The sequence below is a fragment of the Megalops cyprinoides genome, chromosome 9 (genome assembly GCF_013368585.1).
Source record: "Megalops cyprinoides isolate fMegCyp1 chromosome 9, fMegCyp1.pri, whole genome shotgun sequence".
NCBI classification, from domain to species: Eukaryota; Metazoa; Chordata; class Actinopteri; order Elopiformes; family Megalopidae; genus Megalops; species Megalops cyprinoides.
This window is the reverse complement of record NC_050591.1, coordinates 20,907,109-20,933,846: the sequence shown is the minus strand read 5'-3', so window position 1 is coordinate 20,933,846 and position 26,738 is coordinate 20,907,109. Positions and strand designations below refer to the sequence as shown.

The 26,738-nt window shown below is 44.1% G+C and overlaps 2 protein-coding genes across 2 annotated transcripts; both read left to right on the top strand.

Annotated features, from left to right (window-relative positions):
• Nucleotides 1-1,728: 1,728 nt before the first annotated feature.
• gmps (guanine monophosphate synthase) lies at nucleotides 1,729-17,839 on the top strand. The gene is made up of 16 exons (XM_036536304.1): nucleotides 1,729-2,058; nucleotides 4,271-4,449; nucleotides 5,245-5,359; nucleotides 5,927-6,024; nucleotides 7,127-7,230; nucleotides 7,655-7,848; nucleotides 8,851-9,016; nucleotides 9,304-9,455; nucleotides 10,382-10,555; nucleotides 11,528-11,633; nucleotides 12,205-12,320; nucleotides 13,344-13,469; nucleotides 15,034-15,149; nucleotides 15,348-15,478; nucleotides 16,260-16,432; nucleotides 16,574-17,839. The coding sequence occupies exons 1-16, from the start codon at nucleotides 2,032-2,034 to the stop codon at nucleotides 16,673-16,675; spliced, it is 2,079 nt and encodes a 692-aa protein (XP_036392197.1). The 5' UTR covers nucleotides 1,729-2,031; the 3' UTR covers nucleotides 16,676-17,839.
• A 3,684-nt stretch (nucleotides 17,840-21,523) lies between these two features.
• LOC118782760 (vomeronasal type-2 receptor 1) lies at nucleotides 21,524-26,720 on the top strand. Its single transcript, XM_036536306.1, has 6 exons — nucleotides 21,524-21,681; nucleotides 22,972-23,263; nucleotides 23,536-24,402; nucleotides 24,642-24,869; nucleotides 25,147-25,270; nucleotides 25,690-26,720. The coding sequence occupies exons 1-6, from the start codon at nucleotides 21,605-21,607 to the stop codon at nucleotides 26,718-26,720; spliced, it is 2,619 nt and encodes an 872-aa protein (XP_036392199.1). The 5' UTR covers nucleotides 21,524-21,604.
• The last annotated feature ends 18 nt before the right edge of the window (nucleotides 26,721-26,738 follow it).

Sequence of the window (26,738 nt, the reverse complement as noted above, 5' to 3'; positions counted from 1 at the left end):
GACGTAAGACATAAATCCTCATATGCTGTGGTTTTACCAACAATTGGAAACTGTAAAAAGCGTGTTTTGACTGCAAAATACCCTACCGGCCGGCAAATCCCATTGTAACCATTTGGCAGACCAATGTACATCAGTAATGATGCTATTTCGTTTCTTCAAGACAATGAGTTGCAGTGTCTCGATATTTTCTCGTAGTTTTGTCAATAAATGCCATAATGCATCAATGGCGAAAAGACCTGGCTCCCTCTTTCTGTTAATCAAGGACAGTACGTTCCGTGGACAGACTGGATGAAAGGCACGTGGACCTGTTTAGAACCCCATGCTGCATGTGACAAGGCACGGTGAAGTCGTCCATGTGACACTGGTTATAGTGACATGGTTTCATCCCCAGACAAAGAGAGTCCCTGATACCGAATGGAAGTGATTTTTTACAGCAAGAAAAGTTGAGAAATCTGTTGTACGACTCTATATCAGAAAGCGGCGGTATAATTTGACCAAGGTAAGAGAAACCGGTTGAACGTGCCGATGCCCTCTGATCATCTGTACATGCGATCTTATAGTGGTCATGTTAGCTGTGCTGGAACCTCTATTCCGGCGTGACATGTGCGGCATTTTCTGCCGTTATCTCTTAGATGAACAAGACAGATCTGGTATCACAGCAGCGTACCCGGTCACTCTGTAACCAGAACGCCCATTAAGGTAATTAACGTGTTGTAAGAGTTATGCGATATCCAGATAGATAAGATTTCATTTTTTAAATGACCAGTGTCTTTGTATATCCCTTGGAAAGATGGTACTCCGTAATGAAAAGTCACACTTTGATTGTATCCATTTGATCAAACCAAACTCTGCTTTTCCCCATGGACCTTCTCAAACGTGTCACGGTTGTTATTTAGCAAGGTTTGACCCATAGTTGCATCCAAAATAACATCTCTTTCCTTACTGAACGTATCCTCTCAGTTATAGCCGTTTATGTTTCAACAGCACCTGCAGATCCCCCATTCGGTAATCACAACAATTGTGATTACTCTGGTGTCTGTTTACAAGAATAAAGAGCAATGCATATGTCGTTGCCTACAGAGCTAGGGACAAGTCCCCTTTTTTCCAAACTATTAACGACGTTGCTGATAAGAGCGAGTTGTACGACGACGACGGAGGTTTGGATCTCACTAGGGGAGGAGCAGACATCCCACGTTCGTAACAAGCACCCACAGTGAATACAACGTAGATTCCAGGCAAACTCTTCGAAATGAAGGATACATATTCCATTGTACAGTATGGCACAGTCATCCCCACGTTCTCTCCGCCACCTTATTCTTCATCGTGCAAAGTATGTTGACTCCCCCCAGCATCACCCTTACCACGTAACTATAGCATACCAGCTGTAAAGTGTTCAAGCATTTCAGGTGTTAGATACATGTCTACCGTCATTTTAACATAAATGTCAAAATGAAGAAAGATCGTATATTGTCAGGTCATATGAACTTTCCCTACTTTGTATTTACATACGTTTGTTAAATGCATGGTTTTTGGTAGATTATGGTTCGAATCAATTATGGTGTCATTTAAACTCACAAAGAGGATTTTTTAACTTTTTTTTTTTTTTTTTACCTGATTATACATCTAAGTGACCTGAGGTCACAACCTCGGCAGATTCCACTAATCACCTTATTTAAAACGGGATGACTAGTCAACTGACAGTGGGAGTCCATGTCTGAAATGAATTCAAATGAGAGGAGTTTCCTCTTTTTTCTTTCTCACAAACTTTTCCTGCAATAACCAATCCACGTCAAACTCCTCCCTTGTAGTAAAAATCGTTTTGCAGTCAAACTCCCAGACAGAAAAACTCCGGTCGGAGGAGTGACAGCGGGCGCAGCAGGCAGTAGCGGAGCTCACGGACGCAGCATTGTGGGAAACGTTGAAGCACTCTCGCATTTGTGGCAGCGATCGGCGCGCGAAACCCTGTGTTCGGCTCGTTCTCTGTGAACCACAGGAATAGAGAGAGAGGTCTCCATTCCACTCCAGACATCCATGGCTTTGTGCAACGGGGATACCAAGGTCAGTAGCTTCGTCGGCCTGTGCTCTGGAACGCATTGTTGACCGCTGATCCTGATGTTAGCTAGCAAAGATTAAGCACGTTCTGTGTCTCCCGCGATGTGTGCTGGCAGTCCCCCAGTGGTAGTACAAGTGCCTCTCTTAAGCGGGCTTGGTCGCTAGGAGAGTCCCCGGTTACGGCCTGCGTCTGTTCAGTAAACTTGCAGCATGTTTATCGGGATAGGTAATTGTTCGTACAGCAACATTTTTATGTACAGGGAATCTGTGTAAAATTGGCTGATTTAACAAGTCTGACCATTGAGAACTTGGTCATCAGTATTCAGCAGTTAGTTGACGTTAATGTTAGATTTTACAGAGTAGCTAGCAAGCTAGCTGCACAGCCAGATCAAACCGCGTGCGTTCGGCAAGCCCGGTAGCCAGTTAGCTATCCGTGTCTCAACTCTACTCCCAGTGCATCGACAATGGGAACGCACCGACCGGCGACTTTTTTTCCATCGTCAGATTGCACTGAACTTAATTAGCTAGCTAGCTGGTCTGTCAAGTGGCTAGCTAATGTCTGTAGCTACTCACGCAGCATGAGGATATCGTTTTATGTCGCAGCATGCTATTTTTTTTAAATCCGATCTGATTATGCATAATATGCTGTTGGATAGCAAGCAACATAGCTAACTAAAATAATATTTCTGCATAGGCCACCGGTTATCGTAGCATTAATTTCGATATGCAGGTGCGTGATTTCATTTTTGTTGTAGATATTGACCCTGTGTGTCAAGTTTGTGACGGCTTCCTGAAGAACTCAACAACTAAAGACGCCTGAATGTTCAGAAAATGTGTATGGTTTCTGGCTTTTATACCTAGTTTTGCTTCAGGACGTCAACAAATCATGCCTGTTTGTTTCATTGACGGAAGTCATAGTCACACTAACCACGTGGGAGGGAGACGCGTCTTCGATTTTGCCATGCACTCGCACCTTGGTGGCAAGCAAAGAAAATAAAATGATGTAATCAACGAAAAGGCTATCAATACATGGAGGAAAATTCTCTCCCAAGTTGCATAGTGTTGCAGTCCTCTAATATTCTTAGGTTAGAAACTTTCGGCAGACACTTACAATTACCTATTTTCTCAATCACGGTTTGAAATCGAAACAATTTCCTAATCTTTCATGAAGGAAAACGGTTGTCATAATCAAAGACAATAGATAGAAATTCATTCTATAGCATAGTGGATGACCTCTGTGGTTGTTAGGTAGCTGATATATGCCTATTTATCTGGTTAATTACAGGCTTTTGATGATCAGTGTTAAATTGATGGTTATCTAATTGCATATTGAGTGTTCTCAGATCAGTGCCCATGGAAATATGGAAACGCGCTCTTTTAGTGCCTCGATGGCGTTAGTAAAAACATTCACTATCGAGGTCTCATAGCGTAAGAGCTCGAATGTACTGGTATTTGGCAGAGTGCTTTGCACAGCGTGACACAGAACAAATAATCGCGACATAATTTAGCCATACCGATATCGCAAATGAGTGGGTAATTGGATATTTGTAAAGACAAAAGAAAAGTAATAAATTATGCTTGTCTCTCCAAGGCCCCACAGCCATTGAAACGGCAGTCCATACCACCCAACATAACTTTACATCTGTGAGACACCGCCTAGTTATGGCCAGTTACAGCATTTGTAGAGGTGAAAAGGGTTACATTTTTTGTCCAGATTTATGCATTGAGATGGTGCATGATACCGACACAACGGAGTTTGCTAATTAATTAAAGTAAGTAGGTTACCGTTTTAGGTGCTGACACATGGGAAGGGCAGCGCTCACAGAAAAATGTTTTAAAATGGTGCGTAAGAACTGTAAAACACAACTTAACCAACCTAAAACATGCTACTTCTATGAGGTAATACTGTATACGTAGCCCAGGATGATGTAGAAAAAACATGATAACGATTAGATGGACCCCCAGATGTGTCAGCTGGTTTAGCGTTAATGAGTCCACTACTTTAGGGTTGCAACAAAAATACCTGCCGCAAACGAGGTGTCAAAGCTTACGTGTTAGGTTCAAGTACAAGACTGAGTCCTACATGCCGAAATCGTACAAATTGAATGAACTCGAAACTGAACTGTTGGTTGTTTAAATACATTACAGTATAGTACTAGGTACAATTGTAATACGTTTTAAGTACCGTGCTCATGGCCATAAGTGCATTCTGTTGCAGCTGGATATCGGGGGAGAACCCAAGGATGGCTCCTGTCATTATGAAGGAGCTGTGGTGATCCTGGACGCCGGTGCACAGTACGGGAAAGTCATAGACCGGCGCGTGAGAGAGCTGTTAGTACGGTCGGAGATCTTGCCGCTGGAGACTCCTGCGTTCGCCATTAGGGAACAGGGATTCAGGTGAGAACTGCTCATATTCTTTTACTCACTTATTTCATGCTTAGGGTAAAGGGAGAGAATAAGTCAATGAGGTAATCACTAATAGCTTGCTGTGTTTGGCATGTGGATCAAAATTTGAAACTTTGATCCTAGTTAGCCTGATTCAGTTATGTGTCTGTAATAGCAAGCGTGAGGGGTACACTCAGAAAGGGGTGAGGGGAAAAGTAGCGGAATTAGACTTTCGTGTAGCTGGCAGAGACAAACAGGTCCAATGTGTTCGTATATTTACAATTTGTCCAGGCCTAAGAGGAGGACTTCGTAAGCATTTTTCGCACAACAAGCTTCTTTGAGTAACCACTCCATGGGTATGTAGGCCTGAACAATGAAGCTCAGAAAGGGTCATTCAGACAGGTAGAAACATTTAGCCAGCTCCCCTGCCTGGCTCACAAGAGAGAATATATACATGCAACCAGTTAGGATAAGAAAAAAATGTAGATTTTATGATGCTGTAACAGTGGTTAGGATATCATATTTGCCAGCAGCCAGACATTATTTGTGGTAGTGATGTTTGCTGCTGTTTTACCCTGTGTGTCCCTGAGGCTTGAGTTCACACTGTTCACACAGCCAACTCTCAAGCAGTGCATGCAGTAGAGGCAGACAGCCCAACAGATATAGCTGACCAGATTAGATGTGGCTTGCTCACAGAGAAACCAGGACGTGGGGGGGAAACTTTGCCCCCGCGTCAATCATGTTTCCCTGGTAATTAAAGCACACTCAAGGGCAAAAGGAGTGAAGGGCCCTGATTGTGTTTTCTAGGGCAATCATCATATCCGGAGGACCAAACTCTGTCTACGCAGAAGATGCACCCTGGTTTGACCCTGCCATTTTCACCATTGGGAAACCAGTTTTGGGGATCTGCTATGGCATGCAGGTTTGAGGGGATGACCTTCCTGTAATCTATCCTTCTGTTGCTGTCCCTCTGTTTCTGCATGCAGCCGAGCAATACTGTCTGTGGGTTATCCGGTCTTCTGTAAGTTGACATTGTTTAGGCTGATATCAAAGGCATAGTCTGTTCCTACCCTGGCTGGCCTCTCTCTCACAGGTTGGAGCATCGTAGCTAGTTTGAATTACATTTTTCTGACCAGACTCTTGTCCTGTGGGCAGCCATTGGAATGGCATTGTCCAGCCATTACAGGGCTGTTCCTTTCCCATTTAATTTTTGCAGTCATTAGACTACTGACTGAATGGTTTTAGAGCATGAAGAAAATCTTTGGCTGAAATGTATTGGCACTAAAAGGATCAGGCTGTTTTTTTTTTAAATAAATAACCTTGCATAAAACCTGCAGTTAAGAAGCTAGGTTGATGTGAACCTGTTATGTCAGGTTCTGTTTAGTTATGTCAGTCATCTGCTGTTTCAATGGTCCTGCTGTGGCTGGACTATAAAAAACGTGTCCTGGGACGCCATACTGAATGCGTTGTCTGTTTTGTCCTTCCACAGATGATGAATAAAGTTTTTGGGGGCACCGTTCACAGGAAGAGCATGCGGGAGGATGGGGTGTTCAATATCAGCCTTGACAACTCCTGCTCCCTTTTCAGGTGGGTTGGGTAAAGAGGTGGTGATCTGCAGTGTCTGATTTTTAAAGCACTGATGTCATCTCAGAAGTACCACTGTGTTTTATATTGCACTCTGTTTGGGAGCACAAGTTAGAGGCAAAAATTTGATGACTGTCAATTATTTGTGGTTTTTTTGGTCGCATTCTCTTTGCATTAGTATTTCCTGAGCTGGTTGCAGTTCATCACTGTGGCATATCACAGAGCAGAGGAGAGTATGTGTTCATGGAAAACAGTTGAATCCTAAAATCATGACAACACAAAGAGAGAGAGGGGGAGAGCGAGAAGCCACAACAGGATCATTTTCTAAGCAGAAAATGTTCCAGGCATTTGATTTTGGCCATGTGTGCATGTTAAGTGTAGAAGAATGCCACATTCCCACACACTTTCCTGGCTGTCTCACAAACGCATAGAAAAAGTCAGTCATTGTCTCACCCATTCAGAAGGACTTTGTGTGGTATGTGCTGCCTGATGAATCTTCACTGGGATATGTTCTGGGGCAAGTGGGCGTTCTTAAATGTGTGTTTTTGTGGCAAGGTGGAGGCCTATTGTACGTAAAGACAGGAATGAAGACATAAAATAAATAAAAACATGCGCACTTGAAGGCGAACTATATAGTATCATTATGATTGATTTCACAGTATGCTGTTTTTCAGATGGACTTTTACATAAAATTCACTAACCGTGGCATATTTACTGGAGCCGTTCAGTTAACGTACCTTACTTAAACATACTAGTCTACAGTAGGGCCTCACTCAGGATTTGAACCTGTAACAGTGTTTTCATCTTTGTTCTCTAAAGCTATGTTGCACTGTTTTAGGGTACTTGACAACAATGTCTCCAGACTAATCTTGGATGTATGAGTTGCATTTCAAAGTGTTCCCTCATTCCCTAGTTAGTAGCATTAATTACTGATAAGTGCTGAACAAGCAACCCTTGGCTGGATGTGGTGAACACAGACTTATTAGGATCAGTGTCACTGAGTGCATTAGGGAGAAGTTTTGTATGCAGTTGGCAGCTGGCTGGTTCGTGTGCTTTCTGACTTCCTGTCTGTGTGTGGACTCTCCTCTTTGATGTTTTTCTGCAGGGGTCTCCAGAAGGAGGAGCTGGTGTTACTGACACACGGTGACAGTGTTGACAAGGTGGCTGATGGGTTCAAGGTGGTGGCTCAGTCAGGGAATATCATTGCAGGTAAAGAGGCATCCGCAAGCCAAGCAGTCCTCTTCTATGGCAGCGCTTCTAACTGTTTTAAGAAACTGCAAATAGAGAAAACCATGTGACTTATCAGACCTGATTGAATTCAAAGGTCAAAACATGGAACACTACTGTTGATGGAAGACAGAAATGCAGAACTCAAGGTTATACATACATTTGTCAGATGAATCCATTCATGTCAAACAACATATCATCTTATACTTGAGCTCCTTTAAGTGAGTGTGAACCTCAGGGAAATTCAATCAGTCTTACTTGCAGTTATACCAGGCAACAATTTTAATGATGTATGATGAGTATAGACCTTGCCCCATCAAACATTTTTTAGTAATTGTGTGGCAAAAACTGAATCATACCCGTGTAACTCCTCTGCCTCATTTACCCCCATTCCTCCTGCCCCCAGGAATCGCCAATGAGCAGAAGAAGCTGTATGGGACTCAGTTCCACCCCGAGGTCGACCTGACAGAGCGAGGCATGGAGATGCTGCGGAACTTCCTGTTCGAGATCGCCGGCTGCACCAGCAACTTCACCGTGCAGAACCGCCAGCAGGCCTGCATCCGTGAGATTCAGGAGAGGGTGGACAAGTCAAAAGTGCTGGTTAGTCTCCCCGTGAACCACTTGACCTCAGACTGTTTAATGCTCAAATTCTGTTGCTTCCCTGCCAAGTGATGTGGAGGGAGAGTGGGAATTGTCCTGCAATGGGCGAGTCTTCTGTTTTCAGAGAGTTCAGGGCCTTAGAATGCAGGATTGAGACCCACAGGCAGTGTCAAAACATAGACAAACTGCAAAATAATACAAAAAATATTATATAGTTTAATCTCATCCATTGCCCAATGGTATTGCATACATGTTTGCATACATGTTTAAGGTCAGGTTTAGCATGCTGCAACTGCATTTTAAATTCTCTGTAATTTTAATACTTCTGAGTCCCAGGATCGTTGCGGGGGTGTCTGTAGAGAACGTCTGTCTGTGTGATTGCTGATGAAATCACTGGGGTGCTGGCTGTGTGTTGGGACATGAGGCTGTGCAATTAAAGCATCGATTAAAGTGTGTGCACTTTTATAGATTGAGGTGATCCTCCCCCTGCTCCTCACAGCTCTTAGAAAGTGGGTTTACTCTCTCATGAGAGACAAAGGGATAAATTAGCGGAATAAATTAATTTCAGTTCTGATAACATGTCTAATCCCCCCAACTCTTTGCTTCAGGCTCCGAATAATTAGCTACCCAGAATTCCTTGCTACCACTACAACAGTTGTGAGAATTCAGACAGGTGGAGTAATTGTAGATTTGGTCTCTAATTCTGTTATTGGAAAAATGTTATTTCTAAGGATCAAGCTCAGACACAGGTGAACTTTCTAAACTACACTTTACTCTATTGACCCCCATCGTGTGTGTTGAATGCTGGCTGTTGAGATGAGGCTAATATGAGTTTTTGATTTGACTGTGCTGAAAGGCTGAATGCATGTGTTCACCACTCTCTGAGTGCTTTTCATTCAGTGATATGCTGGCATGTGTTTGACAGACAGCTCTCTATGCGAATGTGCTTGACCAGACGGGTTTGACCGACACACACGTGGTCCAATCATGTGCCCTGTCCAGGTGCTGCTGAGTGGTGGGGTGGACTCCACAGTGTGCACGGCCCTGCTCAACAAGGCCCTCAACCAGGAGCAGGTCATTGCTGTCCACATCGACAATGGCTTCATGAGAAAGAGAGAGAGCCAGAGTGTGGAGGAGGCTCTGACCAAGCTGGGCATCAAAGTCAAGGGTAAGCCGCTTCTTTCCATCTGTCTGATTGTTTCTGTCTTTCCCTGTGCAACGTCAAGAGTGAATTATGTACACCTCTCTCTCTCTTTCTTTTTTGGCAAATCTATTTCTTTGTCATGCTCCTTTGTTGGTTCTCCTGTTAAAGCACCAATAGTTGGTTTATGTCATATTTAGAAGTGCATCTGCGTAGGGCATATTTGGTTTGCATCGGTATTATGTGGTTTCTAATTCTCGCAGCCATATTCACTGTTCCTGCTCCTTGCTCTCTGTCTCTCCCCTCTCTGTCAGTGGTGAACGCCGCCCACACATTCTACAATGGAACAACAACCCTTCCCATCTCAGAGGAGGACAGGACGCCCAGGAAACGCATCAGCAAGACTCTGAACATGACCACCAACCCCGAGGAAAAGAGGAAGATCATAGGCGACACCTTTGTCAAGGTACGTACATGTTAAACGGTACCTTCATCAAGGTGCGTACCATATCATTACTTAAATCAGCGTTTCCCAACCCTGCTCCTGAAGGCACACTGTCCTGCATATCTTCTATCTATCCCTGCTCTACCTACCTGACTGAACTCATCAGTGGCACTTTTGATTAGCTGAGCACACCTGATTTAGTCAAGCAGGAAGGATACATAGAAGATATGCAGGACAGTGTGCCTCCAGGAGCAGGGTTGGGAAACACGGATTTAAATAATCTGAAACCACTTTTGGACGTGGTTATCCCGTGGCATGGCTGGCTGGTACCATGCATGTTCAGAACTCTTGAAAATTTTGAAAATGGCAAAAATCTGAGTAGTTAAAAAAGGAAAAATAATAAAAATCTTTAATCTATTGGCAAACTACAATTGAAGCCATTATAGATAACACAGCTTCTAATTTAAACACCCAAGTTTAAAAGGCATGTTAATTTAGAGTTACAGCTTGTTATATATATTTAGAGAACTGTTATGTATATTTAGTTCTGCTGGCTCTTGTGAAATCTCGCTCCTACCCAATAAACAATGCAAACTGTGATCTGCGCTAAATAAACATGTCATAAATCGATCATCTCATTAATTAATTAAAGGAAAGTGTCTGACATTAGCAGGTAATACACATTTTTTTGTTCACAGGAATTCATTCAAAGTAGTCCAGAATGCAAGTAGTCCCGTACATACCTGACAGCTGTGTGTTGGTGGAGAGAAATGATATTATCAGTTGGATTACCCTAAGCATTTTTTAAAATTAGTTTTAATTAGTGTAAGGATAGCTGCCACATTATATTGATAGACTGGAGTATGGGACATTTGATGTGGTTTTGGTTCATGTAATGAAATGTAGTGACTGGTGCATCCATCGATCAGTTTTATTGATCCCTGCAGGTGGCGAATGAGGTGATTGGGGAGATGAACCTGAAGCCGGAGGAGGTGTACCTGGCCCAAGGCACGCTGAGACCAGACTTGATTGAGAGCGCCTCAGTCATTGCAAGTGGCAAGGCTGAGGTCATCAAGACGCACCACAACGACACTGAATTGATCCGCAGGCTTCGCGATGAGGTACACCTCTCTGCCCCATGACCTTTGACCCTTGAGTGCTCTGAATTTGGAGAGCCTTGTTGTAGACTGGAGACAGTCAGACTAGAGCCTCTGTGCTTTTAAAACAGTGGTTTGGTCAAAACTGTCCTGTCAAACCCTGTCTTCACATAAAGCTTTATGTGTTATAATAATTTCTGCAGAGCAGATTATTGATTATTGATAATCATTAAACCAGCTTTCAATGAATCATCAAAAATGGCCACTTTTCCTGTTTGTGCTCCTTCTGGTCAATCATTTCAAAACTGGCAGCAGACATCTTGCCATTGAAGCTTTTTTTTGTGGGTTTAAAGTTTGGAACAAGAAAACCTGCTTAAAGTCCAGAAGATGAAAACCTGCTATCATGCTGTAGGATAATGTTATGACTTTTATTTGCATAGATTACAGACAGATGCAGATTCAGACAGAGGGTTTTATGGGGGAGGTGTGCATAATGGACAGATACATGAGAAAGATATATCACTTTGTATGCAGCCAGTTTAGCCATTACAGATGCTCTTATTTGTCCATCTATTCATTATACATTATTTATACTGGATATGTTGCTGAAGCACATCATAGTTCTTTGAATGAGGGTACAACTTCAGTGCTTCAGCCAGAATTCAAATCTGCAAGCTTTTTGTTATCAAATTCCCTTATCACTGTGCCCTACTGGTACATGAAAGGACAGACTTCTGATTGGTCTGTAGGAGTTGGCCCAGCATGGCAGCAGACAATAATTCAATGTGTATATTGTTAGCACTGTCTTTGCACATGAGTATCTGTATTTTGCGGATATTCAGTTGAATTCTCACAGGTGCATAATACCAATATTTAGTTTCTTACCGCATATATTTGAATATGTTCTCCTGAGATGATAATTAGAGAAGGGAGAGAGGAGCCGATGTGTAAAGGCAGAGCCTCCTCACTCTAACTCCTCACTTTATGCCTCTCCAGGGAAAAGTAATCGAGCCTCTGAAGGACTTCCACAAGGATGAGGTGCGAGCACTGGGACGAGAGCTGGGGCTCCCTGAAGACATCGTCTCTCGACACCCCTTCCCTGGTAAGACCCCCTCACTGGGTAACGGAATTTTTGTCCTTAAAAACAGGCATGTCCGGGGCCATCTGCACTCTTTGAATTTTTCAGATTTTGCTTTCACACAGCTGGATTTTTAAAATCAGTTCAACTCAAGAATATCACTAAACAGCGGTTTACCACCTGTGGATCTGAACCAATGACCTACTAGTTACAATTACATTGACCTGATGTCTGCCTTTCACTGCTGGCCCTGTGTGTGGCTCAGTTTCAAAATATTTTTTCACCTCAGGTTCTTTAAATCTAGTCATTTAGTAATTTGTGACATTGCATTTGTTTAGCACATTAACATCTCTGTAATGTGTAGGAACAGCTGTTACTCACAGCAACCTGTATTTCCAAAAGAACCTTAGAAGTGAAAAGAATCCAGTTTTAAGTTAAGTTGCCAGAATGTAAAGTCAGTGATCAGTAAATGAGAGGGTTTATGTATGAAGTTATTTCATTTCATTTCATTACTTGTTGCTGTTTTCCTTTTATTCAGGCTAAGATGAAAGATAGATTAAGCTGTGTACAGTAATCACTGCTTGATCTCATACAGGTCCTGGTCTGGCCATCAGGGTGATCTGTGCTGATGAGCCCTACATCTGCAAAGACTTCGCCGAGACGAACAACATTCTGAAGATTGTTGCTGACTTTTCAGCCAGTGTCAAAAAGGTGAGGTGGAAGAGGCTTGCCTCCAGTCTCCCCTGCTCCCAATGTGCTGTTTTTACTCCAGAATCACCAGCTGAGCCGTTCTGTGCCAGTGAAAACCACAGTTTAAGAGCTGAGGTAGAGTGAAAGCCAGCAGGCTCTGTGCCCTGAAGGACTGCTGTTGCCAGTGCTTGATATGGAGCTTGTAGAAGGGGAATTCATACCTGAAATGTTTCTTCCTTCTTGAACTATGGTGGAAGAACCACTCTGTAGTTCCCTGCGGATGCAGTAAAAAGCAAAACTAAACTGAAACAATGATTGGAGTAACTCAGTGAGACCTAAGGGCTCTACACATACCTTTACCAGCAAGAGAGTGTCAAAAAGACAGTTGTGTTTAAACTATGGGAATACTTGTATATGGTGTAATTCATGTAATATTTGATATTATCTTATCTTAAAATATAAAAGATTGGATGTAATGCATGTATGTGCTTTTTCCAGTCATTTTTCTATGAACAGCCATATACATTAAGTATAACTATTTAAAAAGGTAAACATGGAAAATGTGAAATTATATAATTGCTTGTATGTCTGTGACACTGCAAATAATAATACTTAAACTGTGGTGTGTCTGAGTACAGTTACCATATAATTGAACATACGCACATATTTGCAGCTCTGTTTTGTGATACTTTGCTGCCTGATTAAACAAATACAGTTCATACGACTTGACTGACATCTGCATGGCAAATTTAAGTAGGAGGTGATCACAACTTCTGTTTATTTGTACACGGTCTTTCAAAGCAAATTGTGCTGGACTCGTCACTTCAGCGCAAGCGGATCAAACTCGCGTCTCACCGGCAAAGCGTTGAGAGAAACACTCCAGCCGCTGTTGTGTTTGTGTTTGCTGTATGTCAGGACTTCCTACTCTTTGCTTCTTTTCAAATGTCTGCAGACTGGAGAATAAAATGTAATTTAATGTAAAATTGTTGGTCATGCTCTGCTGGTTGAAGGCATCTCTGATATCTTTTTTTTTTGTCCCTTTAGCCACATACCCTGCTGCAGAGAGTAAAGTCCTGCATTTCAGACGAGGAAGAGGAGAAGCTAATGCAGATCACCAGCCTTCATTCACTCAATGCCTTCCTCCTGCCAATCAAAACCGTGGGCGTCCAGGTAAGAGGCTCAGCTCCTGACTCCTCAGGGATCACAGCTGCCTTATGTTTGCTCTCTCATACAGTTATCATTAGTGTGCCTTCCTTGCATGACCTACACATGTGAAATGACTCCAAGGGGTGGCCAAAGGGGCCAAATGCGCGACAATTTTGCATCCTTCTGTCCCAGAAGAGGGCACCTTTGCTCCTAGGATTGTGTTGCTTCACCCAGTTTGCTCTGTGTTTGATTATGGAGGTCCTGACTCACTCCTCTTTATCAGATGTTTACTGTGACAATCTGACCTGTGACCACAGCAGTTATCTGGCTTGGGTTCAGCCATTGACCACTGCTGTGGAAGCCACCTGGCAAACAGCTTCTATCAGTGCAGCAGGTTGGCCTGAGTGTTACACAGTCTATTTCACTGTCAGCTCGTTGGTGTGTTTTTTGGGGGCTCAGGGGGTAGGTGTGACAAGTTTGGCAGGATTTAAGACAGCAGATATTCTGTATATGTGTAACATAGATGCTGGGGAAATACTTGTTAATTAATAAGAGTTCTGTTGTTTCTTAGTTTTCATGAGGGAGAACTTAAATACGTGTGAATGTTCATGAGTGAGTGTTTGAGACTGAGTGAGGCGTAGTGAGACAATAATGGAGTGAAGTTTGACTAAGTGAGACCTTAACTATGTGTGATTTAGTTCGACTGAGTGAAAGATGTTGAGACTATGACTGACTGAAGAGTTTCTTAGATCGCATGAGACTCAGACTGTGACACAGTGAGAGTTTTTGAGACCGGATGAGAGTGAGGCTATTTGAGTTGTTGAGACTATAACCGCATGAGAGTTAGTGAGACTGGATGAGCATTTGTGAGAGTGTATTTGTGTGAGACTGAGGGAGAGTTAAGTGTGTCTGAGTGAGAGCTGGAGTGGGTGTGTAACTACAGAGGCATAGTGCTGTTTGTGTTTGTGGAGAGTATGAAGTCGAAGTGGGACGAGAGATGCCCAGAGAGTAGCCCCAGAAAAACCACTGCAGCACTGGGTGTTCCACTGACTTCCTGCTGCAAGCCGCACACCGCTATATTTACCCCAGACACTGAGGCGGGAGACTGGGGGGTGGGAGTTTGGATGGGGGTGGAGAGACACTAAGTTATTCTTGGCTGTTTGTCTGTGAATTAAACACACCATGTTTAACCTTGCGCTGGCCCACTGAGATTTTTTTTCAGACCACTAAATACAGTCTGATGGGATGGGTTTGTTTTTTGCTGAGAAGGTGGGGCCTTGATGGAGAGCTTTTTTGTGTTGTTTTTAAACTGGGCCTATGGACAGTTGGAGCCAGTTCTGTCCTGATGAAACCCAAGTCTGGAAACACGGATGTAATGCTTCATGTTTAAACCTTTACGTTTCGCAAACACGGTTAAAAACAGAGCAGAAGTTCCATGGAAGGTTGTGAGAGTCTTTGTTTCGGTTTACACTTCCCCCTGCTTTCAAGCTTGGTGTAGCAAGGGTAAAAAGCTACTGTGTGTGCTGTGTTTTTCCAGCACAGCTGTATATAAATGAGGTCCCTTTCCTCCCTCTCTGTCTGACCACAGGGTGACTGCCGCTCCTACAGCTACGTGTGCGGCCTGTCCAGTAAGGAGGCCCCTCACTGGGAGTCTCTAATGTTCCTGGCCAGACTCATCCCCCGAATGTGTCATGCCATCAACAGGTACTGTGAAGTCATGCTCTCCCTCCCTCCCTGACTGTCTGTCTGCTTTGAACTTTTGTCCTCTGCTCTCTGATGTCCATTTCTTTATGTCTTTGCCACAGCCTCACCTTTCTGAAAGGGCAGATGTTTGTTTTCTCATCTCTGGACTGTGTCTTGTCTTGCATTATTAACCAATATGTCTTTCATTTGCCCGACCAGAGTGGTGTATGTGTTCGGGCCACAGGTGAAGGAGCCCCCTTCGGACATCACCCCCACCTTCCTTACCACAGGCGTACTGAGCACGCTCAGACAGGCTGACTTTGTGGCCCACTCGATCCTGCGGGAGTCTGGTGAGGCCCAGCATGTGTTCTCCATATTAATCATCCTCGCTGTGGTTACGGTAGCATTACAGACCAGCTTGACTTACATCACTCACATTGCATCAGCTCAGCAGAGTTTGGGCAGCAGGAGGTTGAATCCTTAAGCAGAGAGGGACTGCTTAACACTATCTCCTTTAAGTACTTTGTGGAAGAAATGTGCAGTTGGAGATGTGTTTGTGCAAGTATCAACAGATAATTGCTGTGTTAAATCGTGCCCCATAAATTAGTAATGCTACATAATTCAAATTAATTAGTTTGGTAAATTACTAGAGAGCCTCGAACCATTTAATTCAGCTGAATCAATTGGGACAAATGCCCATAATTGAAGGGGCCGATGTTAAGAGACGCAAGTTAATAAAATTGACTTTCAATCATTTGGTAGCACAAAAACACCAATACATTTTTTAGCAAACAACAGTGAAATCCAGCTCAGTATTCGGGTGACAGCTGAATATAGGTACAATATTGTACCAGTTTGAAATGACAATAAGCGTGCACATATACAATGTTCCCAGAACTTGGACTCCGATCTACTGCTCGAGTGTTTCAAACCCAGTGTTGTGGTGTGTTAAAGACAATGTAGTGTGTGGCTTTACTTCTAGCCCTGGGGTGTGCTAAACCCCAACTCTGGAGTGTGCCAAACCTTGCCGCAGCCTTATGGCAGCTGTACCCATTATGGGGTTCACAAAGCCTCACTGTGCCTCTGCTCCTGTGGTTTAACTCCTCTCTGCTGCTTATCACCTCTCTACAGGCTACTCTGGAAAGATCAGCCAGATGCCAGTGATCCTGACCCCCTTACACTTTGACCGTGACCCCCTGCAGAAGCAGCCCTCTTGCAGACGGTCGGTGGTCATTCGGACCTTCATCACCAGCGACTTCATGACTGGCATTCCCGCCACCCCTGGCAACCACATCCCTGAGGAGGTAGAGCTGTTAAACAGCCGTCCCCTGCACTTCCAAACCATAATGTGGAACAAAGAGATACAAAACAAGGAAGCAGCTGATATATGTATGCCTTTCGTCTGCCCCTCTTCTGATCCTGTCTCTGTCCATGTTTGCCCAAAGGTGGTGCTGAAGATGGTGAATGAAATTAAGAAGATCCCTGGAATTTCGCGGGTCATGTTCGACCTGACGTCCAAGCCCCCAGGGACCACAGAGTGGGAGTAGAGACATCCGATTTCCGACCCTTCCTCCCCCAACACAGTCACCCCTTCCTGTCCCTCACGTTCCTCTCCTCTCCTTCCCCTCTGAGATATGAACATTCCCAATTTCTGCAGGCAGTACTGTGACCAGCGCACACCTGGAGCCGCTACCGTGCACCACCTCCCTTTTTGGGGGGTGTGCTGTTGTTCTTTTTTTTTTTTTCTTCTCTTAGTGACCACGTGTTGTTTTACTGTTCTGCTAATGCTGCATCCTCTCGGAGGTCAGAGGTCAGCCACGGTGTGGAGCATCCACACGGTGTACTTTCAGTTGCAACGCAAAACAAACAGCAAAATGAGAAAATGGGTTCAAAGTGTCAATGGTTTTGCCTTTTACATGTCACCTCTGTGTTTTTACTTAGTTCAACATAGTCATCCAGTCTTTCTTTGCTCCAGGATCTTTTTCATATAAACTGTTTAAATGTATAGAGTGCAAATACTCTGAAGTACTGTAGCAGAAGTACAGTAATTCAACATAGTGAAGATGTGACCAATTCACATTTTGCCAAATGCAAATATGGTGTAATTTTTGGGGGATGCACAACTCTCCCAAGTTACCGAATTGTTCCCAGAAAATGCTAGTGGAGTTTATAAGCTGCTGAGTGCAGTAAGCAGAGAAACGGTTAGATTTGCATAGATGTGCTACTGTAAGGGGCAGCCCCAAAATAGGGTGTGCCACAAAGTTTGTGCCTGTTTTTCCCGACACGGTGGAGACCCAGACCCAATGGGAGTGTGTACTGTACTGTTTTTTTTTCCGTTCTGCAATAAGTGCTTATGTAAGAAAAAGATGACAAAAAAGTAAAATGGAGAGACACGATGGTGAGTAACGTACCCATTTGTATCCGCTTTGAATACATGGTCATTGTCATCACCACCACCCAGGCAGTTTTGATGTTGTGTAAGGTTAACTTTTTGCACATTAATTGCATCTTGATTTACCCATGGCCTTGGTGCTTTTCTTGCTTCATAGAGTAATAGTATTTCCAGGTTAAAAGAAGTTTGTTCTAGGCGAGTGGAGTTTTAGGGGGTTCATTCTGGGCTGTTGGCATCTCGTTGCGTTGTCGTGGGACTCTGTTACACAAGGTAGAATTATATGTAGATTATGTGGCGCAAGGCCAGTGCTAGGGCTGGAAATGGGGGTGGGATTGGGGGGGGGGGGGGTCATAGTCTCATGGCACTATTTATACTTGCTGATCGGTGGGGGCGAAGGTTATATTGAATTACCACGATAGCATCACCAGGCCTTCACGCCCGGGAACTTTCACTTTGGCCTCATGAACTAAACCTCTGATGTAGATCAATTTTATACCGTGGTTATATAAAGCTTATATTTAGGTATTTATTGTCTTTGTACTTCTCATCGCAAACTATGTGTGTTCGTCACAACGGCAAAAACTCAGCAATGCAAGATGGACTTTGTTCCGTGTCTTAACTGCAAAAGTTGTTCTTAAATGTTCTCCCTCTGTGTGTGTCGCCTTTTTACGTGTACATTTTACTTACGTCTCCAAGGAAACGAGGACTTGTAACTAATGGACATTCGAGTGGGTAGTTGGGTTTTATTGCAATATGAAATACATTTTTAAGTTTAATTTATGCAATTCTATGTCTGAGAGAATCTCTGTTTAAAAACAGTGCTTTTTTTCCTTAGTAATGTGCCTCAAACCAAGCTACTGCATGCAGTTTCAACATTTGAAATTTGTACAATGAAAACCGAGCTTTAATAAAGAAGTCCATGTTGAAATTACTTTTTTCGTCTTATGTCTTGCCGGTGGACTGAATGTATACAAGAAACGCAGACTTATGTTCATTTGCCAACACATATAACGTCTTAACTGATAACTTGTCAAAAATTTTTAGTTCAGACTCCCCTCCCCCCATTATAACAGGCGTGTTGCCGAAATTGGGATAAATAGAACAATTAAGTTTTGTATTTGGATTAATCTATCGCTGGCACTACTTGTATCCTGAAATACTTTACCGGTGTAAACAACACCTTCCGTCAAATGACAGCTGTAACAAACGGTCAACATGTAATATTCATTAATAGTACATTAGGGTTGCAATTAAGCCTTGTGAAATCACCTGTTCGGCATCATGTGGAATCTGCGTGTCTTTGGGAATCCGAATAAATCTCTTAATTGATTTTTCGTAAATCCTGTCACAAGAGTGTGTGTTACAGTTTTTACGCACACCTCGTGAGGATCACATGAGTTCAACTGAATCGACTCGGTGCATCGACCTAGTACAGAGTGGCTATTCAGGGAGGTCATTTCTGCTGTCGTAGTCAGGCAAGCGGGGTGACTGCTAAGGCAATTACGCAATCAGTTTATATGCGTATTCCCGTCTTGCATATCTTTGTATCTCAAGTTCTCTCTCGCTTTGCAGAATTATATGTCCTGTTGCCTTTGGTAGGTTATGTTTTGTAGCTGTGTGATAAGGTCGTTCATGTCAGCATCGGTGGAGGTAAAGTTTTCGTTTCCTTACGGTGCAACACCAATCACTTCGAACGCTTCACTGTATAGACAGAGGTAGTTCTTTTCACAAACGATACAAGAGCACCCACTAGTGGCCATAGCGATGAAACAACGCTTTATTTTGAGGCATACTGCGCGCACGCGCTCGCGTCCGCGGCATGTTTCTAGTGCCCGTGCCAGTGGGTGGGTGTGTAGCTTGTTCTCAGTCCTTTTTCTGAATTCTGGGCATCAGTGTGATGTAGTGGAAAGGAGCAGGGCTCGTAACAGAAAGGTTTCTTGCTCGATTCCCTGCTGGAGCCCTACTGTTGTACCCTTAGGCAAGGCCCTTAACCCATAACTGCCTTAGTAAATATACAGCTGTATACATGGCAAAAATGTAACCTATGTAAGTCGCTGTGGATAAGAACGTCTGCTAAATGACAATTATGTAATGAACTCCTGTATCGCAATCATAAGAAAGACGTAGACATTTGTTTGAGTAATACGTATATTTAGGCAGGCAGTGCGTTTGTATTGGATTTTTTTTGTATTTCCTATTTTTAGGCAAGGTAATCTACGTTTACATTGTTCTTAGAATGAGAGCTAGGGCGACAAAGTGCCTGGTTTAGCACAATTAAGTTTAAGAACGCTTTCGTATTTGTCAATCAAATGCTGATCTAATAACGGTTGACACCAGGCCTGCGTGAATGTGTACTGTAGTGATCGCTGGACACCTCAGCTCAGCGTCATCTTTGGCATACTTGGAGAATAGCCGCTCAGCACAACCCCCCATATGAATGCCTGTTAGTTGTATTCAGAGATCGTCTATAAGAGAGAAGAACGAAAATGATTCAGAATCAGGTGCATAAAAATGCAGAAAACACCAAGAGAGATTTATATTTAATATTGCAACCGTTCGTGGTTTAATTAATTTCAAGACGTTATGCAATCTTTCGAGTACGTCTTTTGTTCAATTCGATGCAGCGTTCCAACATTCTGGGTCTGCTGAGAACAAACAAAATCATGCCATATGTTTATTTAGCCTATATAGACAAAGTGTGTTTGCATCTTGGAAATGTACCACAGTGAGAGATAATTAATTCAAGTCCCACTGCAAGGCAACAAAACTTCACAGCCGTTTTCCTTTTAAATGGATTTTATTAAAGGAACCACACTCATCATATACGCAGGCTAAATTCTGCCTCGTCTCAGCTGAAACTAAACATACTTGCATACAAATACAGTCAACTGCGTTACTAGCATCAAACAGAATTGGCAAGATCCAGCGAGCATTATTTAATTAGATTAGTCACCTGTTTATGAACACTATCACCGCGAGCAATCGCTACTAACCTGGGAGAAGGCCCGGTGCCCCCTGACACTGTCGTGCCTATTATCGCGCTGGGGTTCAGGTGCGCATCTTGTGACTGATTGTGAGACAAGTGGCAACAAGTTCAGACTTAAAACAACAGCCCGGAGGACAGACACGCTACTGTATCAATTATCATGCGACATGTGGGACTAAATGTCAATGTAAAAAGCATTCAAGCGCACTGCCAAAGCAAGCTGATGCACGCATACCACAATAAAATTAGCCCCATAGCGTATCTCTGTTTAGCGGTTTTCTGGCACGTCTCACGTCACCCTAAAGGCAATTAACACTAACTGACTGCGAGTTCTAAGTAATTGTGATGTAGCAACGGTCATTAATGCATTTTATTTTTTATTCATGATTCATGCAGCTGTAGTTGCGGTTGTTAGGAAAGACATCTGGCCTTGTTACAGTCCTAACATACAAATTTCTCCTTCTTTGCCTGCAAAAATGTTAATGTTGAAATGATGGTAATGTACAGTATCCACCCTGTTTAATGTCCCCGATAATCACATACCATGTGTGCCCCGCTGAGACACACAATTTATAAAAATTCTGTACATCTGACATTTGTGTGGCTGTTGTGAAAAGTTAAAATACTTATATAGGCCTAGCCTATGTCTTGGGATGACAGGCGCCCTCACTATACTTGTATCGATGAGGTATTTTAGTGGTACCTGTTTTGAAAGTAACTCGTTTTATATCATTTTAATAGAGATTGAAGTGACAGCTATAGCAGTACGCTTCAACGTCCTCTTCTAACAATTCTGTTTTGAGGAATTGTCTTATGCAACAGGACAAATCCCTTGAGGTGTAAGCAAGGTTCTGCTGCGAGGAAGCGCTACTCCTTCAGTACAATCGCCAATTGGAACTACAGAGGCCCTGGCATGCGTTTCGCCACACATTTCCCTACACTAATCTGGATTTAAGAGGGGCAGAAATGAAATCTATCATTTTGTTTGGATTATACATTGTTTCCCAACTTTCCGCAGAACCCAGCTGCAAATTGAAGGCAAAGTTTAATTTGAATGGCTACAAGAACACAGAGAAGAAGCAGGTGATCGTTGGGGGGATGTTTCCTGTACATTCTCGCCTGGTCTCAACTGACAGTAACACTTCATCGGTGCCCACGTCGTCGGGATGCGAAGGGTGAGACTTTCAGTGGGTATTTACAGCGGTTGTTGGTTGTCAACGTTGGCTCCCTGTATTGTGGACTAATACATTATAAATTAAACTGAAGGAAGACAGCATGTATAATGAAAAATTAAGGTTTACATATATGACGTTTAAATATATTCATTAGTAACGTTAATATTAATAACTGAAGAAGAATATATTTCGAGATTCTGTTATCCCGGGTCCATTTAAAACATATTGCCAACATCTGTGCGCAGAGTTCTTGACTCCACTAAAGTCTTCGCTCAGTGTGCTATATAAATGTTTTTACTGCAGCTGATCTATTAGAATGACATTGGTAATTTTGCGAAATTATGTTGTCTTATATTTATTCTGTATAATTACTGCTGTAATTTTGAGTAATAGTGGTTGCTGTTGATAGTTGCTTCTGTGACTTGTCCTCTGCGCAGCGCAGTAGAAATTCACATACTCTTTGATGGCGCTACAATTATGTAGGCTTGGCTCCTCCCTAAAACCAGCTGAAGGACCAAGTGTGATTTCACCGGCCAATGAACATAGACAGTAATTATTTAATCAATTCAACATAACTGACATCATATTATCAACCAATGATGAAGCCAGTCTTTGGTAGTGAAGGACCCCCGAGGATTCCTCTCTGTCAGCGCTAGAGAGCACTCGCTCAAAGAATAGTATCAGGCCGTTTTCTGTGTCACTACAGTGAACTGGGTAACTCTGTTACTCTCAGTGGTATAAACACAGTTGTATTAGTTATCAGAAAGCATGTGTAAAGTATACAGTGATCTCGAATAACATGTCGTTCCAGGGGCGCACAGTGCTTCTTGAGGACATACCTGCTAATGTAATAGAATACCACCCCGTCCCATTAAAGGGCAGGGAATTTTATAAGATCATGAACCATGACTACCCTTTAGAGAAAGAACTGGGAATTCAAGTTCATTAAATGTAAAAAAAGTCTTGAAAGCCCTCTATTCAAATATTCAATACGTTACAGGTATAAGTGATAATTGCTATCCCAGCGCATCGGCGTGGGCATTCTCATTTTCTATCATTTGGCGCCCTCTAGTGACATAATTATGTACTAACACCTACATGAACGAGAAATCGGGTCTTGCGTTGGTTTCTATAAGAGAGTTGAAAAAAATCATTATTATTGGTATTATAAGTACTGCTGTCATCTCAGCACTGAAAATAATGCACTTTAATACTGCAACTGTTACCAGTACTGGCACTAGTAAAACAATAATAACCATATCTATGGTGTATCTTTTATTTTCTCCACAGGTTTAATTTTCGTACATTTCGGTGGACACAGACAATGCTGTTTGCAATTAATGAAATAAATAGTAGAGATGACCTCCTACCAGACACAGACTTGGGCTACGTCATCTATGACTCCTGCTTCACCATCTCCAAGGCAGTGGAGGGCACATTGACCTACCTCACAGGGCAGGATGAGGCCGTGCCCAACTACCGCTGTGGCACAGGGGCACCGCTGGCAGCTCTTGTGGGTGCAGGGGGCTCTGATCTCTCCATTGCCACAGCCAGAATTCTTGGCCTGTACTACTTCCCACAGGTACAGTGTGCCCTGAAAATCTCTGTCCTGGCTGAGTGTCCTTTAAACTGTCCCTCAGAACTGACTCTATTTGTTTTTGTGCCTAAATATATGGATAGATTTGCTAAAAATGTAGCATCTCTGAGTAGTTTGCTCATTCTTACAGTGTGGCCATTCATATATATACCAATTCATCCCTTTATCCATTATCCCTTCCCCCCCATCAAAGCAACCATCAGTCTCTAAGTGTGTCCATACTACATGTCTGACCCTTTCTGTTTCTCTTTCCCTAGGTTAGCTACTCGTCCTCATGCACTGTGCTGGAAAGTAAGTTCCAGTTCCCCACTTTCCTGCGCACTATTCCTAGCGACGTACACCAGTCACAGGCCATGGCTCAGCTGGTGCTGCACTTTGGCTGGACCTGGGTGGGCACCATCGCCGCGGACGACGACTACGGCAAGTATGGCATCAAGTCCTTCAGGGAGGAGGTGGAGGATGCAGGTGTGTGCATCTCTTTCTCCGAGACTCTGCCCAAGGTCAGCTCTCCTGAGGCCATCCTGCGCATCGTCGAGACGGTCAAGCAGTCCACCGCCAACATCATCGTGGTGTTCTCCTCTGACGTGGACCTGAGCCCTCTTGTCGATGAGCTGCTGCGCCACAATGTCACCAACCGCACCTGGATCGCTAGCGAGGCCTGGGTCACCTCCGCCCGAATCGCCCGGCCTGGGATCCACTCAGTCCTGGGTGGGACACTGGGTTTCGGCATCCGCAGAGGCGTCATCCCAGGGCTGCAGGAGTACCTCCTTGACATTGACCCGTACCAGGATCCGCTCACAGAGGAGTTCTGGGAGACGGCCTTCAGCTGCACCCTGGATTACGGACGAGCGATGCGGAGCGTGACCATGAGAGAGGCAGCGGCTCTTAACACCTCAAACTCCAGGAGCGCTGCCGTCCCCAACGGACTGTGCACAGGCAAGGAGTTGCTGGCCCTCCTCAACAACACATACTCAGACGTATCACAGCTACGTCTAACCTACAGCGTGTACAAGGCGGTCTACACTGTGGCCCATGCCCTGCACAACCTGGAGTACTGTAAACCAGGGGAGGGGCCCTTTGAAAAGAACAGCTGTGCCAACATCTCCAACTTCGAACCCTGGCAGGTAAACATACAGGGGCTTCATTGTGGCCACAAGACAGACAGACACAGACACACACAAACACATGAATGCTCACAAATACCACTCACAAACAGTATCTGTTTTTTTCTCTGAGACAGTGGGTCTGAAACAAGTTTCCTATAGTTTCTAGTAATAGTCTGCTTTTAGTCTGTAGAATATTACTGTGCAAATACAACAGTAACTAACAAAGATTTCTTATTGTTCTTCTCTTCTTCTCTCAGTTAATGTACTACCTGAAGAACCTCAGATTCAACGTCCCACACACAGGAGAGACCATCTTTTTCAACGACGGGGAAGTTCTCGGGGAGTATGACATCATCAACTGGCAGTGGAACCTTGACGGCAGCATCACCTACGCTCAGATCGGTCACTACAACAGCTCAGCGCCCCTTGGGGCCAGGCTGACCATTGATAACGGGTCCATCATCTGGAACAATAATGTTCTGGAGGTTAGTGGCAGAGCCAGGCAGAGAGACACCACAAGAAATGACAGTGGGTGTTTATGGATAAGTGTAGGATGAAATTTATGATTATATATATATTATATATGATTATATAGTTATATATCTGCTTTTGCTGATGCAATACGTTTGTTAACATGATAAATTATGTGAGCTGTTTTTCCTTAGCCATGTGCTACATTAGTATGTATGCAGCTACACACACCGCTGTGTAGCAAACCTGCAAATTGCTATTCAAACATTGTCCTCTGCTGGTCTGCCGTAGACACCGCGCTCTGTGTGCAGTGAGAGCTGTCAGCCTGGAACCAGGAAGGGCATCCGGCAGGGAGAGCCTGTTTGCTGCTTCGATTGCATCCCCTGTGCAGACGGCGAAATCTCAAATCAAACAGGTGATGATGACCATGCGTAAAAGGACTATGAGCCAATTACAGGGAAGTAGTTCAGTGAGATAGTTTAAATCTGGTGAAACCCGTAAAGCTTTTTCTCTGCTCTAGCTGGACAAAGTATACAATCTGATGAGGGTTTCTTGCCGTCTCAAACAGAAGAAATAAGATACATAAAGATAGTAGACATGGATTAGAGCCTCAATGACTGTAGGCAAATAGATAAAGTAAAAATCTATGTAATATAGACAGTATTTCATTAATCACAAGCAATACATTAATGTACATTCATTCATCCTTCATTTATCCTATAGATCATGATCCATAAACCTTTTTCTCAAAGGTAGCTCATATCTCTTGGTATTTTTGTCTTTGCTTTTAAAATAACACCCAGTTACATTTTCTGTTTTCTGTTTGGGAAACAGATGCAAGGGAATGTATTCAGTGCAGTGAGGACTACTGGTCCAATGCCAATCGGGACACCTGTGTGCCCAAGACTATCGAGTTCCTGGACTTTGGGGAGCCCCTGGGCATCACCTTGATTGTGATCTCCGCATTCGGGGCACTGGTAACCATAGCGTTTGCTGTGGTGTTCCTGTTGCATGTGAACACACCCTTGGGGAAGGCGAATGACCCAGCGCTGACCCTCACACTGCTGCTGTCCCTGGTAGTGACCTTCCTGTGCTCCATTGTCTTCCTGGGTGAACCACAGCACTGGTCCTGCATGACCAGCCAGGTGGCGCTGGCCCTGGGCTTCGCCCTCTGTCTGTCCTCCCTCATGGGCAAATCCGCCGTGCTCATGCTCCGTGCCCGCGCCCTAAAGGCCGCCAAATCCGCCAAGTCCGGCGAGCCCAAAGCCAACGCCGACGACGGAGAGGACGCTCTTCGGCCCGCCCACCAGAGGGCAGTAGTGGCAGTGTGCACTCTGATCCAAGTGATTGCATGCACAGTGTGGCTGATTCTGCTGCCCCCTCACCCGGTCAAAAACACGGCCGCCCAGAACATCAAGATCATCCTGGAGTGCGACGAGGGCTCCATCGTCTTCATCTGCTGCATCTTCGCCTACGATATCCTGCTGGCGCTGCTGGCCTTCGTCTTCGCCTTCGTCGCCCGCAAGCTGGAGGACCACTTCAGCGAGGCCAAGTGCATCACCTTCGGCATGCTCGTCTTCTTCATCGTGTGGATCTCCTTCGTCCCCGCCTACCTGAGCACGCGCGGGAAGTTCATGGTGGCCGTCCAGATCTTCGCCATCCTGGCCTCCAGCTTCGGCCTGCTGTTCTGCATCTTCCTGCCTAAGAGCTACGTCTTCCTGGTGAAGCCTGACAGGAACGCGGAGGAGCTGATGAGGCCCCGTCCCAAACCCCGTGACAGCACGGCCACGGGCACGTCTGCCTCCGCCTCCTTTGCCACAGATGTCAATGGCACCACTGTGTCCACCGTCTCTGTCGACGACTAAAGGGTCCCCGCTAGCACC

What these genes read in the sequence shown, in the direction of transcription:
- LOC118782760 (XM_036536306.1), top strand. Translation starts at nt 21,605, where the DNA reads ATGTTTCCTGTACATTCTCGCCTGGTCTCAACTGACAGTAACACTTCA. An exon ending in ACGTCGTCGGGATGCGAAGG is followed by an intron (nt 21,682 to 22,971) that starts GTGAGACTTTCA and finishes TTTTCTCCACAG; the next exon opens with GTTTAATTTTCGTACATTTC. An exon ending in GGAACAATAATGTTCTGGAG is followed by an intron (nt 24,870 to 25,146) that starts GTTAGTGGCAGA and finishes GGTCTGCCGTAG; the next exon opens with ACACCGCGCTCTGTGTGCAG.
- gmps (XM_036536304.1), top strand. Translation starts at nt 2,032, where the DNA reads ATGGCTTTGTGCAACGGGGATACCAAG. An exon ending in GCTGGGCATCAAAGTCAAGG is followed by an intron (nt 9,017 to 9,303) that starts GTAAGCCGCTTC and finishes CCTCTCTGTCAG; the next exon opens with TGGTGAACGCCGCCCACACA. An exon ending in ATGTGTCATGCCATCAACAG is followed by an intron (nt 15,150 to 15,347) that starts GTACTGTGAAGT and finishes TTGCCCGACCAG; the next exon opens with AGTGGTGTATGTGTTCGGGC.